This window comes from Panthera uncia (genome assembly GCF_023721935.1).
Source record: "Panthera uncia isolate 11264 chromosome C1 unlocalized genomic scaffold, Puncia_PCG_1.0 HiC_scaffold_4, whole genome shotgun sequence".
Taxonomy (NCBI): domain Eukaryota; kingdom Metazoa; phylum Chordata; class Mammalia; order Carnivora; family Felidae; genus Panthera; species Panthera uncia.
The window spans coordinates 64,147,381-64,164,384 of NW_026057585.1; the positions used below are offsets into that span (position 1 = coordinate 64,147,381).

At 37.3% G+C, this 17,004-nt stretch overlaps 1 protein-coding gene across 4 annotated transcripts in view; it reads left to right on the plus strand.

The window, feature by feature from the left end:
• The window catches only part of EPS15 (epidermal growth factor receptor pathway substrate 15), a 157,390-nt gene that overhangs the window by 60,204 nt on the left and 80,182 nt on the right, over window positions 1-17,004 (plus strand). For 3 of the 4 annotated variants that reach the window (XM_049617205.1, XM_049617204.1, XM_049617206.1), the window contains 4 exons: window positions 9,207-9,296; window positions 10,327-10,472; window positions 12,283-12,439; window positions 16,914-16,999. In XM_049617205.1, coding sequence (XP_049473162.1) covers window positions 9,207-9,296; window positions 10,327-10,472; window positions 12,283-12,439; window positions 16,914-16,999 — 479 coding nt within the window. Of the gene's footprint in view, window positions 1-9,206; window positions 9,408-10,326; window positions 10,473-12,282; window positions 12,440-16,913; window positions 17,000-17,004 lie in introns of all 4 variants that reach the window. The other variant, XM_049617203.1, reaches the window with a different exon arrangement.

The following is a 17,004-nucleotide window of genomic DNA, read 5'->3' on the forward strand; positions in this document are numbered from 1 at the left end:
ACACTCTCCAGTTCCATCCACGTTGCTACAAAAGGCCATGTTTCGTTCTTTCTCATTGCCACGTAGTAGTCCATTGTGTATATAAACCACAATTTCTTTATCCATTCGTCAGTTGATGGACATTTAGGCTCTTTCCATAATTTGGCTATTGTTGAGAGTGCTGCTATAAACATTGGGGTACAAGTGCCCCTATGCATCAGCACTCCTGTATCCTTTGGGTAAATTCCAAGCAGTGCAATTGCTGGGTCATAGGGTAAGTCTATTTTTAATTTTTTGAGGAACCTCCACACTGTTTTCCAGAGTGGCTGCACCAGTTTGCATTCCCACCAACAGTGTAAGAGGGTTCCCGTTTCTCCACATCCTCTCCAGCATCTATAGTCTCCTCATTTGTTCATTTTAGCCACTCTGACTGGCGTGAGGTGATATCTGAGTGTGGTTTTGATTTGTATTTTCCTGATGAGGAGTGACGTTGAGCATCTTTTCATGTGCCTGTTGGCCATCTGGATGTCTTCTTTAGAGAAGTGTCTATTCATGTTTTCTGCCCATTTCTTCACTGGATTATTTGTTTTTCGGGTGTGGAGTTTGGTGAGCTCTTTATAGATTTTGGATACTAGCCCTTTGTCTGATATGTCATTTGCAAATATCTTTTCCCATTGCGTTGGTTGCCTTTTAGTTCTGTTGATTGTTTCCTTTGCTGTGCAGAAGCTTTTTATCTTCACGAGGTCCCAATAGTTCCTTTTTGCTTTTAATTCCCTTGCCTTTGGGGATGTGTCAAGTAAGAAATTGCTGTGGCTGAGGTCAGAGAGGTCTTTTCCTGCTTTCTTCTCTAGGGTTTTGATGGTTTCCTGTCTCACATTCAGGTCCTTTATCCATTTTGAGTTTATTTTTGTGAATGGTGTGAGAAAGTGGTCTAGGTTCATCCTTCTGCATGTTGCTGTCCAGTTCTCCCAGCACCATTTGTTAAAGAGACTGTCTTTTTTCCATTGGATATTCTTTCCTGCTTTGTCAAAGATGAGTTGGCCATACGTTTGTGGGTCTAGTTCTGGGGTTTCTATTCTATTCCATTGGTCTATGTGTCTGTTTTTGTGCCAATACCATGCTGTCTTGATGATTACAGCTTTGTAGTAGAGGCTAAAGTCTGGGATTGTGATGCCTCCTGCTTTGGTCTTCTTCAAAATTTCTTTGGCTATTCAGGGCCTTTTGTGGTTCCATACGAATTTTAGGATTGCTTGTTCTAGCTTCGAGAAGAATGCTGGTACAATTTTGATTGGGATTGCATTGAATGTGTAGATAGCTTTGGGTAGTATTGACATTTTGACAATATTTATTCTTCCAATCCATGAGCATGGAATGTCTTTCCATTTCTTTATATCTTCTTCAATTACCTTCATAAGCTTTCTATAGTTTTCAGCATACAGATCTTTTACATCTTTGGTCAGGTTTATTCCTAGGTATTTTATGCTTCTTGGTGCAATTGTGAATGGGATCAGTTTCTTTATTTGTCTTTCTGTTGCTTCATTATTAGTGTATAAGAGTGCAACTGATTTCTGTACATTGATTTTGTATCCTGCAACTTTGCTGAATTCATGTATCAGTTCTAGCAGACTTCTCATGGAGTCTATCGGATTTTCCATGTATAATATCATGTCATCTGCAAAAGTGAAAGCTTGACTTCATCTTTGCCAATTTTGATGCCTTTGATTTCCTTTTGTTGTCTGATTGCTGATGCTAGCACTTACAACACTATGTTAAACAACATCCCTGTCGTGTTCCTGACCTCAGGGAAAAAGCTCTCAGTTTTCCCCCATTGAGGATGATGTTAGCTGTGGGCTATTCATAAATGGCTTTTATGATGTTTAAGTATGTTCCTCCTATCCCGACTTTCTCAAGGGTTTTTATTAAGAAAGGATGCTGAATTTTGTCAAATGCTTTTCTGCATCGATTGACAGGATCATATGGTTCTTTTCTTTTCCTTTATTAATGTAATGTATCACAGTGGTTGATTTGCAAATGTTGAACCAGCCCTGCAGCCCAGGAATGAATCCCACTTGATCATGGTGAATAATTCTTTTTATATGCTGTTGAATTCGATTTGCTAGTATCTTATTGAGAATTTTTGCATCCATATTCATCAGGGATATTGGCCTGTAGTTCTCTTTTTTTTACTGGGTCTCTGTCTGGTTTAGGAATCACAGTAATGCTGGCTTCATAGAATGAGTCTGGAAGTTTTCCTTCCCTTTCTATTTTTTGGAATAGCTTGAGAAGGATAGGTATTATCTCTGCTTTAAATGTCTGGTAGAACTCCCCTGGGAAGCCATCTGGTCCTGGACTCTTATTTGTTGGGAGATTTTTGATGACTGATTCAATTTCTTCGCTGGTTATGGGTCTGTTCAAGTTTTCTATTTCTTCCTGTTGAGTTTTGGAAGTGTGTGAGTGTTTAGGAATTTGTCCATTTCTTCCAGGTTGTCCAGTTTGTTGGCATTAATTTTTCATAGTATTCCCTGATAATTGCTTGTATTTCTGAGGGATTGGTTGTAATCATTCCATTTTCATTCATGATTTTATCTATTTGGGTCATCTCCCTTTTCTTTTTGAGAAGCCTGGCTAGAGGTTTATCAATTTTGTTTATTTTTTCAAAAAACCAACTCTGGGTTTCATTGATCTGCTGTATAGTTTTTTTAGATTCTATATTGTTTATTTCTGCTCTGATCTTTTTTATTTCTCTTCTGCTGGGTTTGGGGTGTCTTTGCTGTTCTGCTTCTGTTTCCTTTGGGTGTGCTGCTAGATTTTGTATTTGGGATTTTTCTTGTTTCTTGAGATAGGCCTGGATTGCAATGTATTTTCCTCTCAGAACCGCCTTTGCTACATCCCAGAGTGTTTGGATTGTTGTATTTTCATTTTCCTTTGTTTCCATATATTTCTTAATTTCTTCTCTAATTGCCTGGTTGACCCATTCATTCTTTAGTAGGGTGTTCTTTAACCTCCATGCTTTTGGAGGTTTTTCAGACTTTTTCCTGTGGTTGATTTCAAGCTTCATAGCATTGTGGTCTGAAAGTATGCATGGTATAATTTCAATTCTTGTAAACTTATGAAGGGCTGTTTTGTGACCCAGTATATGATCTATCTTGGAGAAAGTTCCATGTGCACTCGAGAAGAAAGTATATTCTGTTGCTTTGGGATGCAGAATTCTAAATATCTGTCAAGTCCATCTGATCCAATGTATCATTCAGGGCCCTTGTTTCTTTATTGATCCTGTGCCTACATGATCTATCCATTGCGGTAAGTGGAGTATTAAAGTCCCCTGCAATGACCACATTCTTATCAATAAGGTTGCTTATGTTTGTGAGTAATTGTTTTATATATTTGGGGCTCCCATATTCAGTGCATAGACATTTATAATTGTTAGCTCTTCCTGATGGATAGACCCTGTAATGATTATATAATGCCCTTCTTCGTCTCTTGTTACAGCCTTTAATTTGAAGTCTAGTTTGTTTGATATAAGTATGGCTACTCCAGCTCTCTTTTGACTTCCAGTAGCATGATAGAAAGTTCTCCATCCCCTCACTTTCAATCTGAAGGTGTCCTCAGGTCTAAAATGCGTCTCTTATAGGCAGAAAATAGATGGGTCTTGTTTTTTTATCCATTCTGATACCCTGTGTCTTTTGGTTGGAGCATTTAGTCCATTTACATTCAGTGTTATCATAGAAAGATAGGGGTTTACAGTCATTGTGATGTCTGTAGGTTTCATGCTTGTAGTGATGTCTCTGGTACTTTGTCTCACAGGCTCCCCCTTAGGATCTCTTGTAGGGCTGGTTTAGTGGTGACGAATTCCTTCAGTTTTTGTTTGTTTGGGAAGACCTTTATCTCTCCTTCTATTCTAAATGACAGACTTGCTGGATAACGGATTCTCTGCTGCATATTTTTTTTTCTGTTCATCACATTGAAGATTTCCTGCCATTCCTTTCTGGCCTGCCAAGTTTCAGTAGATAGATCCATCACTAGTCTTATCGGTCTCCCTTTATATGTTAGAGCATGTTTATCCCTAGCTGCTTTCAGAATTTTCTCTTTATCCTTGTATTTTGCCAGTTTCACTATGATATGTCGTGCAGAAGATCGATTCAAGTTACGTTTGAAGGGAGTTCTCTGTGCCTCTTGGATTTCAATGCCTTTTTCCTTCCCCAGATCAGGGAAGTTCTCAGCTATGATTTCTTCAAGTACACCTTCAGCACCTTTCCCTCTCTCCTCCTCCTCTGGAATCCCACTTATGCGTATATTGTTGCGTTTAATTGTGTCACTTAGTTCTCTAATTCTCCCCTCATACTCCTGGATTTTTTTATCTCTCTTTTTCTCAGCTTCCTCTTTTTCCATAATTTTATCTTCTAATTCACCTATTCTTTCCTCTGCCTCTTCAATCGAGCTGTGGTTGCCTCCATTTTATTTTGCAGCTCATTTATAACATTTTTTTAGCTCCTCTGACTCCTCCTTGATCTCTGTAGTAATAGATTCTCTACTGTCCTCTGTACTTTTTTCAAGCGCAGTGATTAATTTTACTATTATTTTAAATTCATTTTCTATTACATTGCTTAAATTGTTTGTGATCAGTTCGTTAGCTGTCGCTACTTCCTGGAGTTTTTTTTTTTTTAATTTTTTTTTTAACTTTTATTTTTGAGAGAGAGAGAGACAGAGCATGAACGGGGGAGGGTCAGAGAGAGGGAGACACAGAATCTGAAACAGGCTCCAGGCTCTGAGCTGTCAGCACAGAGCCTGATGCGGGGCTCGAACTCATGGACCACGAGATCATGACCTGAGCTGAAGTCGGCCGTTTAACCGACTGAGCCACCCAGGTGCCCCACCTGGAGTTTCTTTTGAGGAGAATTCTTCCGTTTGGTCATTTTGGATAGTCCCTAGAGTGGCGCAGAACTATAGGGCTCTTCCTCTGTGCTGTCTGGAGTAACTTGCGTTGGTGTGCAGGGCCACAGTCAGACCTGATGTTTGTCCCCAGCCCACTGCTGGGGCCACAGTCAGACTGGTGTGTACCTTATCTTTCCCTCTCCCAGGGGCAGGACTCACTGTGCAGTGGTGTGGCCCCTGTCTGGGCTACTTGCACACTGCCAGGCTTGTGGTGCTGCTTCAATGGGATCTGGCGTAGTAGCCGGGGTGGATCCGCAAGGTGCACAGGGGCGGGAGGGGCAGACTCAGATTGCTTTGCCTTAAGTGGTCTGCTTTGGGAGGGGCCCTGTGGCATTGGGAGGGAGGCAGACCCATTGGAGCGATGGATCCACAGAAGCACAGCATTGGGTGTTTGCGCGGTGCAAGCAAGTTCGTGAGGGGAACTGGTTCCCTTTGGGATTTCATCTGGGGGATGGGCGAAGGAGATGGTGCTGGCCAGCGCCTTTGTTTCCTGCCAAGCTGAGCTCTGTCCTTCGGGGCTCAACAACTTTCCCTCCCGTTGTTCTCTAGCCCTCACCCTCTCAGAGCAGAGCTGTTGACTTATAACATTCCAGATGTTAAGTCCCACTGGCTGTCAGAACACACTCCGTCCGGCCCTTCCACTTTTGCATGCCACACTCGGGCGCTCTGCCTTGCCGGGTGGGCTGGCTGCCCCTCCGCCTCTCCGGCTCTCTCCTGCCAGTCTGTGTGGCACGAACTGCCTCTCTGCCCTTCCTACCCTCTTCCATGGGCCTCTTGTCTACGCTTGGGTCCGGAGAGTTCATTCTGCTAGTCTTCTGGTGGTTTTCTGGGTTATTTAGGCAGATGTGGGTGGAATCTAAGTGGTCAGCAGGACATGGTGAGCCCAGCGTCCTCCTATGCCGCCATCTTCCTTCCGGATCCTTCATATTGATTTTTACATTCTTACAAGGCCTTACCTTTTTCTGTCAAGTAAGTGGTCTAAATTTTTGTCAGTAGCATTTGTTGGGTCCTCATTATGTGAAGAGTTTTTGGCACTTTGGGGTTTATTAGTTTTTTTTTTCTTGTTTGTCTTAACACGTTCACATTGGACTGAAATTAACTTGTTACATGTTTGCTGCTTCTATTGGGCGGTAAATGTGAAAAATCTTTTTATTTTTGTATTTCTAGTGCTTAGCACAGTGCCTGGTGGCTAGAAATTCTCAGTAAATATTTTGTTGAATTACAGTGATGAAGAAAACTTGTATTATTTGTAACACATAATAAATGGCTGTTATTTTCATCCCAGAATGCTATTTTAAGAAATTAAAACTTGGCAGGTCAAGTGATTGAAGAGACAAATGAGCAAATAAAACTCTTAAGATACTCCTAAAATACTGGTTTTCAATGTATGGTCTCCCATCAGCAAAATCAACATTACCAGAGAACGTATTAGAATTGTAGATTCTCAGGCCTTACCCCAGACCAACTGAGTCATAATCTCTGGGGTAGGGTCGAAGAAACCCTCCCAGGAATCCTGATGGCCACTAAAATTTGAGAAATATTCCCTAAAGGCACAGAGGGAAAAAAAAGGCAAAGAAAGTGAGCAGCTACTGGTAATTGACTGCAACAGTAAAACTAAATCCCCTCTTTCCCTGTTATCACTGAGAAAGCTTAGGCTTGTTTTTGCTAGGTCCTTCCTTCCTTCCTTCCTTCCTTCCTTCCTTCCTTTCTTTTTGTGAATATGGTGCATCATTTGATTTAGTTGCTGTATTTGTTTCAATGGCAGTCTTTGATTAGGATAAAGTACAATATAATAAAAAAAATTGCAACCCAGCAGTATACTGTTCACTTTTTCTGTTTTATTTGGTAGACAAATTTTTGGCTTCAGTTTTGTGAGGGAAACTATTTTCAAGGCAACATCAAATTAATGATACTTTTTTTTAACTTTCAAAAAATGTGTTGTCTATTGGCAGCAGATAGCTGACATAGCTTTTTTGCTTCTAGTGTCTACTTTTTCCAGGAAATGACTCCCATCTGCAGCAAGAGGAATGCTGACCTTTAATGTGCATTTTAGTCACTTCTTTTAGCTCAGTGCCAATTTAATAATATTACACATTTCGTGAATTTGGTTGAAAGTATGTGCTAGCCAGATTGTTTTCACTCTGGAGTTTCAAGCTTTTGCAGAATTAAAGTTTGTGTTTTTCTAAAACTAAATTGAATTCTTCAAGTTGACTAATGAATGGGGAGAGGAGAGTTCTTGGTTTGGGTCAAATGGTTAAATGTGGTCCCAGGACAAAGAGCATCAGCATCTTTGGAAACTTCTTAGAAATGTAAAATATTTGGCCCAACCCAGACTTAATGATTGTAGAATTCTGGGAATGGAGCCCAGAAATCTGTGCTTTATAAAGTTGTCCAGGTAATTCTGATACCTTCTACGATTTGGGTCCCAAAGGGTGAAAGGTTAGTTTTAGCCCCTGTAGAGGACAGCATGGTATTGTAAAATTACATGGATTCTCCTAATGCAGCTGGTCAAATCTGGGGAAAATAAGAGCTTTGTAGCCAGACCTTGCTTTGAACCCTATACTATGACTTCTTTAAAAATATCAGGCAAGTGAGCATTTCTTAGCTTCAGTTTCCTCATATATAAAATATTAGTAATCATAAATCATGGATGAGTGTTATTGTATTAGGTGTTCAATCAATACTAATTTGAAAGGCTCATAAAACTTAGAATTGGAAGCAAATTTCTTTTCAGGGAAAAATGTCATTTTCAGTGGAAACAAAATAAGTAGTTAAGCTTCCTTCCAGTTGCTGTTGGAATTTTTTTGGAGGTTCCAAGTTGCTTTGATTAATTTCATATGCTTGAAGATTGTCACGGAAACTTTATCTTTTGAAAGTCTTGAAGGTGTCTTGAATTCTTTAAAATGAAGGGAGTATCCTGGGGCATTCTATATGTAGAATGCTTTATGCAAATCTTTATGTATTTAGTAATTAAAAATAATTTTAATAGCTAATATATTCTCATGGTTCAGAAATCAGTGCAGTATAAGATACTCCGTGGGAAAAAATGTCAGTTCCATCCTTGCCCTCAGTTCTCCATTTATACCTACTCTATAACCAACCACTTTTCTTAGTTTCTTGTTCATACCAGTAGAATTTTTAAATGTAAATGTAAGTACATATTAATAATTACCACCTCCTTACGACAAAAGATAACACACTGTATACACTGTTTTATACATTAACACTGTACTTGGATATCTTTTCACATAGAGAAGTCTACATAATTCTTTTTTTTTTTTCTGGGTCAGCTTTATTGAGGACCACATATAGTGAATTGCATTCAATTTAAGTATATAATTTGATGAGTTTTGATAGTTTTATGTATTTGTGAAGGTATCCCAGTTAGGATAGAGAATGTTTCCCATGGTTTTTTGTTTGTTGGTTTTGTTTCTGTTTTTGTTTCATAGTATTTTATTGTATAGATGTACCATAATTTTTTAAACCAGTCTTTTGTTTTGAGGACTTGGGTGCTGATTCATATAATTCTACTCTTAATAATCTTTTTCACATAGTGTTTTTTATGTAGGCAGGTAAGTCTGAAGGTAGATTCCCAGATGGGGGATTGCTGAGCCAAAGGAGAAGTAAATAAATTTGGTAGTTGTTGCCAATTTGCCCTTCATAGGCTTGGTACAGTTTGAGCTCCCATGAGCAATGTCTGAGGGGGCCTATTTGCACAGTCTAGTTAACAAAGTACATTATGAAACTTGGGATTTTTGCCATTAAGTGGAAAATGGTATTTTAATATAGTTTTAACTTGAAGTTTTCTTTTGAGTGAAAGGGAGCATATTTTTGTATGTTAAAGGATAGGCCATTCATAATACTTTTCTGTAAAATATCTGTTTATACTCTTCTGCCCATTTTCCTATTGGATTTTTTTTTTTTTTTTTTTTTTTTTTTTGCTTCTGTTAATTTCTAGGGACTCATTTTAGGAGATTAGCTCTTTCTTTACAAATACCTTTTCCCCTGATTGTATGCTTTTAACATTGCAAGAACTTCAGTTGAAGGGTATGTGTCTGAGGTTTTGCTGCTCTGGATATCTTTCTAACAGTTGCTTGACTTTGATTTATTTCCTTTTCTCCTTTCTTCCTTTCATCTCTCTCTCTTTTCCTCCTTCTTTTTTTCCCACTCTAATTTCTAAAAAAAAGAATGTGTGACAGCTTGAAGATGCTTTGTTATTAAACAGTAATCTATTTAGTGGGTGTATGTTGTTAAATGATTTTAATATATATGACCCTGGTTCATCTCTTTTGAAGGCCATGTTTTTGGTATACTGCGCATTGGAGAAAGAACCAGTGCCAATGTCCTTGCCTCCTGCCTTGGTGCCACCTTCTAAGAGAAAAACGGTCAGTATATCAGGCTCTGTGCGGTTGATCCCCTCTTCAGCATCAGCCAAGGAACCTTACCACTCCTTACCACCTGTAGGCATTTTACCTACCAAAGCACCATTAAGACAGGTATAGATCTATCAGTGTTAAAGGACTTTTTTTAAGTGCATGGCATTTAACAATTGATTGCTTGATGAAGATAGAAGGAGCAATCAAAGGGATCAAAGATTTAGAGCACCCTCTGGTTAAACCTGCATAATGTGATGTCCTGGAGAAGACAGATAAATCTTCTTCTGCATTTGGCCTTACTTAGGTATATGGATGTTTTATTGGCTTTGCCTTGATCTACCTGGAATTAAAGTTGGAGACAGAAGATACTCCATGCTAATCTGGCATGCTTGCCTGGGTATAGTTAATAGATGTTTTGTTTTTTTTAATCCCCAGTTAACTCTTGATTATTTGGGATCAGATTATCCAATTTTGGGTTGTCTAAGGCCTTTTTTTCCTCCAGCCTGCTGCTTGTCAGGCTGAGTAAAGGAAAATAATGACAGAATATGCAAATCAGCCAGTTCAGCTACATTTAAGAATGCTGAATGAAATTATAAAAAATGAAGATTGAGAATTAACTGAATATTTTGTTTATATAGACTTTCCCAGTTACCCATATTAATGTGGTTATTCACAAGTCAAGAGTTAACTATGCTTGAATTTACTCATTACTTTTAAGTAAATTACTTTTTAAGTAAATTACTTTTAAGGAAAAAGTAAAAAGGGCATCTGTAAATGTAGTCCCAGCTGACCTATACTTTCCTTCTGTAATTTTCTTTTCACCACAGCATTTTGATTAGGGTGTGATGGAAATGGTACACTGTTGTTATAGTTAGTGGGGTAGAGTTGCTTAGAATTTTTACAGATACTGTCATGGGTTGAAAGAATGACACCTCAATTTTTTTCTCATTCTGACAAAAATTTTACATATATGTGTGTATGTGTGTATATGTGTGTGTGTGTATGCATACATGTTTTGTTTTGTTTTGTTTTCCTGTAGTGGGTTGTAGCCCCTGCAGAAAAGGCTAAATATGATGAGATCTTCTTGAAAACTGATAAAGATATGGATGGATTTGTGTCTGGATTGGAAGTCCGTGAAATTTTCCTGAAGACAGGTTTACCTTCTCCTTTACTAGCCCATATTTGGTAAGATTTTATTTAAGTTGATTTAAAAAATATGGTTTTGTGTAACTCTAGTTTTGTGCATTCTTATTTTTAGGCATTTATAAATCGGACAGTTTTGTTTCAAAATTCTTTATGGAGAAAATTTAAATCTGGAGATTTCTTTTGGATAATGGACAAAAGTTTGAGAATGGATTACCTGTTATAAGATTGACAGTGTCAGTTAATGATTATTAAAATGTTAAAATGCAGCATCTGTTTATATTAATTAAACTTAAATTTTTTTTAATGTTTATTATTTATTTTTGAGAGATATACAGAGCGTGAGTGGGGGAGGGACAGAGAGAGAGGGAGACACAGAATCTGAAGCAGGCTCCAGGCTCTGAGCTGTCAGTACGGAGCCCGATGTGGCGCTTGAACCCATGAACTGGGAGATCATGACCTGAGCCGAAGTCAGAAACTTAACTGACTGAGCCACCCAGGCACCCCTAAACTTAAATTTTTAAGGGAGAATCCAAAAATCTGAAATGTAAGCAATATAAAAAACAGTGTCTTCAATGTGTGCTCACATAATTCTGTAGGGTATATGTATACTTTTATACGTTTTCATAGGAATTACACACCTGGTCCTTAAAAACATGAAGTTTAGTGTCGCTAGTGAATTTCACACTAAATGAGACAATGCATATGAACATTTATAGTGTGCCTGCTGCCAATCCACCTGACTATACCAGAGGTTATCTTGAGGTTTTCAAGAGGCAGCAAATATCAGGTGTGGAACCACATAGCTGCATAGAGAAACTTAGAAAAGAACAAAGGAGGACAGTAGATCTGCCTTAAGAGGAACAAGAACTCAAGACTAGGAAAGATTAAATATGTATAACTAATAATAGCTGCCACTTTCAAGTGCCTAGGCTAGGCAGTGTACTTAATAAATGGCAGCTGTCATGGGCTTGTTTGTTGGCATTATGCCCAGACTTTTTATGTACTTTGCCTTACTTCTCACTGTAACCTTGCAGGATATGTCTTTTCTCTACTTTATAGATGAAGAAACTAAGGCTTGAAGAGGTTAAAAAAATTTGTCCAAGATCACAAGAAGAAATAAGTAGAGAAGCTGGAATTCAGGGTTTCTTTGACACCTTAGCCCACAGTCTGTTCATCAGGCCACATTGCCTTTAAATGAATGAAATGGATCAGGACTTCAGAAAGCTGAGCTTAACAAAAGAAAAAAGAAAGGAAGAAAGAAAAAGAAAAATAGGATAAAACATTTGCTGTTTCTCTTTAAGTGATTTTGTAAAGCTTTCCAGATTGCTTCCTTCTCTTCACATATGAACTCCATTTGCAGCTGTTGTTTCTACTTTGACTTGGTGATCCTTATATCCGCCTATTCCCAAGAGTTGCAGGAGGCAAGCCAACATGGAAATGTTTGCTTGGTTTAGAATCATTCTATTGCCACTAATGAACCAAATTTGTTGAGACTTCGGTTTCATTTTTAACATCTTTTAATATTTAGAATGTTGGGATTCTTTGGCCCACTACAACTCTTAACCTGTAATGGTTCTGGAAATTGGTGAGAAAGCACAAAGCAAACTCATATAAGAGACCTCTGCTCAGCACCAGGGTGAACATTCTCTTTCTCTTAAAACTTTTAGCTGATCTCTCTCTTCTAAAATTTGAGTGAGTTTTGGGCAAGCCATACACAAAAAAATTATGACTTTCTTTTTAATTCAACTGATCATTTTTAAGAAGCTACATAGTCCTATTACATTTTTCCTGGATTTTTAGAATGGTAGTTGTAGCATTTATATTCTGTTCATTTTGTTTATTTGTACAGGACATTATGTGACACAAAGGACTGTGGGAAGCTTTCAAAGGATCAGTTTGCCTTGGCTTTTCACTTAATCAATCAAAAGTTAATAAAGGGCATTGATCCTCCTCACATTCTTACTCCTGAGATGGTTCCACCATCAGACAGGGCCAGTTTACAGAAGGTAAGACAACTTAAAAGAAAACCTGAATGTATTAACAGAAAGGAACAAGTGCTGTGTTAGATGACAGACTTGATTTGCAGGAAATAGTGAAGAAAATGTATCTGGCTAGGAGCAGAGCAGTATACTGTTTGTGGTTTAGTTTGTGTCTATAAATATGTTCAAATGCCTTGTATGACATCCTTGGGCTGCAGCTCATTTACCCCAACATTCATTACATATATGGCAACCATATTTTCCAACCTAAAAAGTGGAAAAATGTGGTCTTTTTTACCCCTCTTGGATTTGTGAATTAATTTTTATGAATAAGGTATAAAATTTAAATGAAATCTATAGGAATTATTGTGTTTCATTTGATGATTCACTCTTACAGAAAATAGGAATTTGAAAACAAAATCTGGAAGATTATTATTTCTTGGTGTCAATTTTATATATAAACAAGAAAAACATCATGTTGAGAAGAAATCTGTGTGGTTTTTGCCACATAGATGATCTTCATTTCCTGAGGATATGGCCAAAATCTCACATCTAAACAGTGACCAGCAGGTTTCAGCCAGGTTTCTGGCCAGCAGTGGGAATTTTCAAAACTACATTGTTTTATATTACCCTTGCTGTGCCTTGATTTTTCTCTTTTCCTCTAGAAATCCTTCCTAGCATAGTATATTTACAGTGTCTTGCCCTTAATAGAGCTTTAAAAGGACTCACACTGTCTAATGGCTGTTTGCCTTTAAGAATACATGCTTTGTATCTTTAAATCTCTTGTGACCTATAAAGCAATTATTGCTGTGGTGATTCCTCAGAGTTAGATATAGTAAGATTTGTCAAATGTGTGATGTAAGGAGAGCTGTCTTGGAAATGTCAGGAGAATATTTTAGTTTGCATTAGTTTTGTCACATAGGTTTTTAAAAATCCCATTTTAACCTAGTAAAAGTCAAAATTGGATTTTTCCCCAAAGTCAACTAAATGGAAATTTATAGCCACCAGGTACAGAAGTTACTTCTAAGAGTTTTGTTCTTATTTTCTAATAAAATAAACATTTGATTATCTATTTTGTGAGTTTGGTGTGTGGGGGGGCACATTTTGTGAAGGTTTGGAGATTTTTTGTGATGTAGGACATGGATTCCCCAAGTTGTGGAGAAAGCTAAAAGTGATGCCACCCAGAAAGATAAAGGTTACAAATTTATATGTGTGCTCTCTACAATACCCGCATTTCAGTTGTTTCTTCCCTTTTTTCACCTATGCAGACTTTTTTCCCCTTGCCACCTTTATCTTATACCCACTAAGTCTCTCAGCAATACAAATTACAGATAATGACAAAACTCTCTGAAATTATGTTTGTTCAGTTAAGTCTATAACATTAGTAGACACTCCAGGTTGCATCTGCTGTGCAGAGTTTTTAATAGATTTGTCTGAAGTCCATTCACTAGAACATAGATAACTTTGTCTATTTATATTAGATATCAGTATTACACATTAAAATGGGATTTTATCACTATTATCTATTAATCACAATTTTAACCTTATATATTAAAAATTTGCATTTGTTTTGTCTCTTGAATAATCTCTTTTCTCTTTATAATCTAAATTTTTTAGAACTGCATTTTTTTTGCAGCTTTGACTAATCTTTTTTTGAATATTGCTTTCTGTGTTTTTTCTAGTTTGGACTATTTTTTCCATTCTGCAGCACTCTGCTTTTCGCCTTTCTTGTACTGTCAGTTTCTTAACTCTACTCTCTCAAGGTTAGAGCTTTACTTTATGCCTTTTTTAGCATTACAGTTTTTGGTTTACAATTTTGAAATTAGAGGCTTTTTAAGCGGCAAAGTTGATGCAGAGAAAATAATTAAACAGCATGATTTTGTCACATGTCTGTCACTTGGTCCTTGTATGCATTTTAGCTTGCCTTCCTTAGGCTCTTTAATCCACTTAAAATCACCAAAGTGGAATTTTTGTGTAATGCACAAAATAGGGTGAGAGAAAATATTTTGAAAGAAGTGAACAGGCTACATTTTTCTCCATATGCCCTTATACTTCAGATGCTATTAGCTAAAGTTTTTCCATGTTCCTTGTTGCATGCCATTTTATTACTTTAGAATGGGAGTTTAATTTCTTTGTTCATAATTGAGGAGTGACACAAGCTATACCAACTACAGTACACTAATCTTCCTTCTAGAGTCATCTGTGGTATCCCCTTCTAACTTGTTTGAGGTTAAATTTATTTGTCTCCTTCTTATTTGATGATATATTTTTTTTTTTCAACGTTTTTTATTTATTTTTTGGGACAGAGAGACAGAGCATGAACGGGGGAGGGGCAGAGAGAGAGGGAGACATAGAATCGGAAACAGGCTCCAGGCTCCGAGCCATCAGCCCAGAGCCTGACGCGGGGCTCGAACTCACGGACCGCGAGATCGTGACCTGGCTGAAGTCGGACGCTTAACCGACTGCGCCACCCAGGCGCCCCGATATTTTTGATAGTGAAAGACTGTCAGCTGTGAATCACATTTTTTGAGTTAGAGTGACAGAAGAGGTGTGGAAGTCATGAGTTTCTTGGTATACTTGCACCTTTCATAGCAGATTTCTCAGTAGCATTTAGGTGATGTAAGTTGCTTTTGGTGGTAAAAGTGAGATCATGTGCTAATTTTTCATTTTACTCAACTGTCAAACTGTCTGGCCAGGTAACCTAGCTCATAAGTCAAATTTAGACAGATTTAAAATCCTAGTGAATACTTGTCATGTTCAGAAATCCACTTTAAAATTTCTGATTTAATTTAGGATGATAAGGGTCTGTATATTAGTGAAACACAGTAAAACAGTAAGAGGTGCATTTACTTACTATGGTTAATATGAAATTGAGACTAGCATTAATTGAATCCTAATAGATGAATTTTGGTATTGAATTTTGGTAGTGATAGACAAAACAAAACATCTGAGGACTAATAATGCAGTGTGCTGAAAAATTGGAAGGAATTATTTGCCACATTTTATTGACATACCTGTTTATCACGTTGGCTTTTAGGGTAATGGTTTCATTTACCTTAAATGATCTTGATATGCAAGTGCCAAGGGGCATTGTGTGAAATAGACTTGAATTTAACCAGAGGTCTCCTAATCAATGGGTCCTTTTTAGCTGGGTTCAACTTTAAGCAAGTCATTTAATCTGGTTCCCTAGCTCTAAAATTGAGTTAGTAATAATAATAACTGCTACAACCCAGTTTTCAGGTTAGTTTTGAAAATTGATTAATGGATTTGAAAGTGCTTGGTAAATTGTAAATCGTCATATGAATGTGAGGAGATGGGATATTATGAACTTTTAGGTTTCTTTTTCTGTTGTCCAAGTTGGTGACATACATTAAGTTCATAATACTAAGTTTTATGTTCTGCTAATAAGGTCCTTAGTATACTTTAGTTTTACATGTTCAGGCCTCAATTTTAACAATTTTTAATGGTGATTATTTTGTTATTTGTCAGTCTGATTGTAGCACTGGGGATAGGTCAGGTGTCTGAAGAAGCAGTTACCTTCTTGCCCTGACTTCAAGCAGCTATAAAAGGCATCAGAAATGGTTCACAAAGGAGGATTGAGCCAGGGTGGAAACAACTCATTGGGAGGTCATCCATCTTAAGAGCATATTCTGTTGGAGGAAATTAATTATAATAGTACCTTACATTTATAAAATGTCATAAAGTTTTGGAGTGATTTTACATACAATATTTATTTCATTTAATTTTTAAAGTGGGCAGGGAAGATATTATTTCCCTATTTTACAGTAAAATCATGCAGCTAGTAGGATGGCAGATCCCAGAATAAACCCAGCTAGATTTTCTAAATACAGGTGCCTTTCAGAGACCAAGTTTGACACTTTCATTACTGAAAGAAAACCATATGTAAAGGATGTCATATATGAAGATCGTTTCATATATGGTGATATTAATATTTATTATGGAACATGCTGAGCAATTGGTTTTACTTTAAATAGGGTAGGCACTAAAATTGTTTAACAAAAGTAAATGTTGAATTGAATATAATCAACTACCATTATGGTTCTGAGATTCACCAAAATTTGTTTACTTACTTTGGGCCAGATGACACAAGTACAAATAAAGCCACCCTACATCTCCCCAAGAAATGTATTCTGCAGTGGAGGAAGTAGTTTATAAATCTGATACCTGCTTTACTTCAATGTTTTAAACAGGCACTAGGATCAAGTGACAAAGACTTTGGGATCTGAAGTGTTGGCACCTATTGTAGAGCAACAGCTTTTAGAGAATTTAAGGGAAAATGTCTCAATATATAACTGTGTGTGTGTGTGTGTGTGTGTGTGTATAAAATTGCACTAGATATGATTTTCGTAAATAAAAGTATTAGTAGTACTGTAAAATATGGAGTAGTCTGCATCCATGTAGTGCTTTTAAAAATTTTTAATGCTTCACCATATATAATTTCATAGTAATAACATTATAATTGTGAACTTTTTGTTTTTAGAACATCATAGGATCAAGTCCTGTTGCAGATTTCTCTGCTATTAAGGAGCTAGATACCCTTAACAATGAAATAGTTGACCTACAGAGGTATG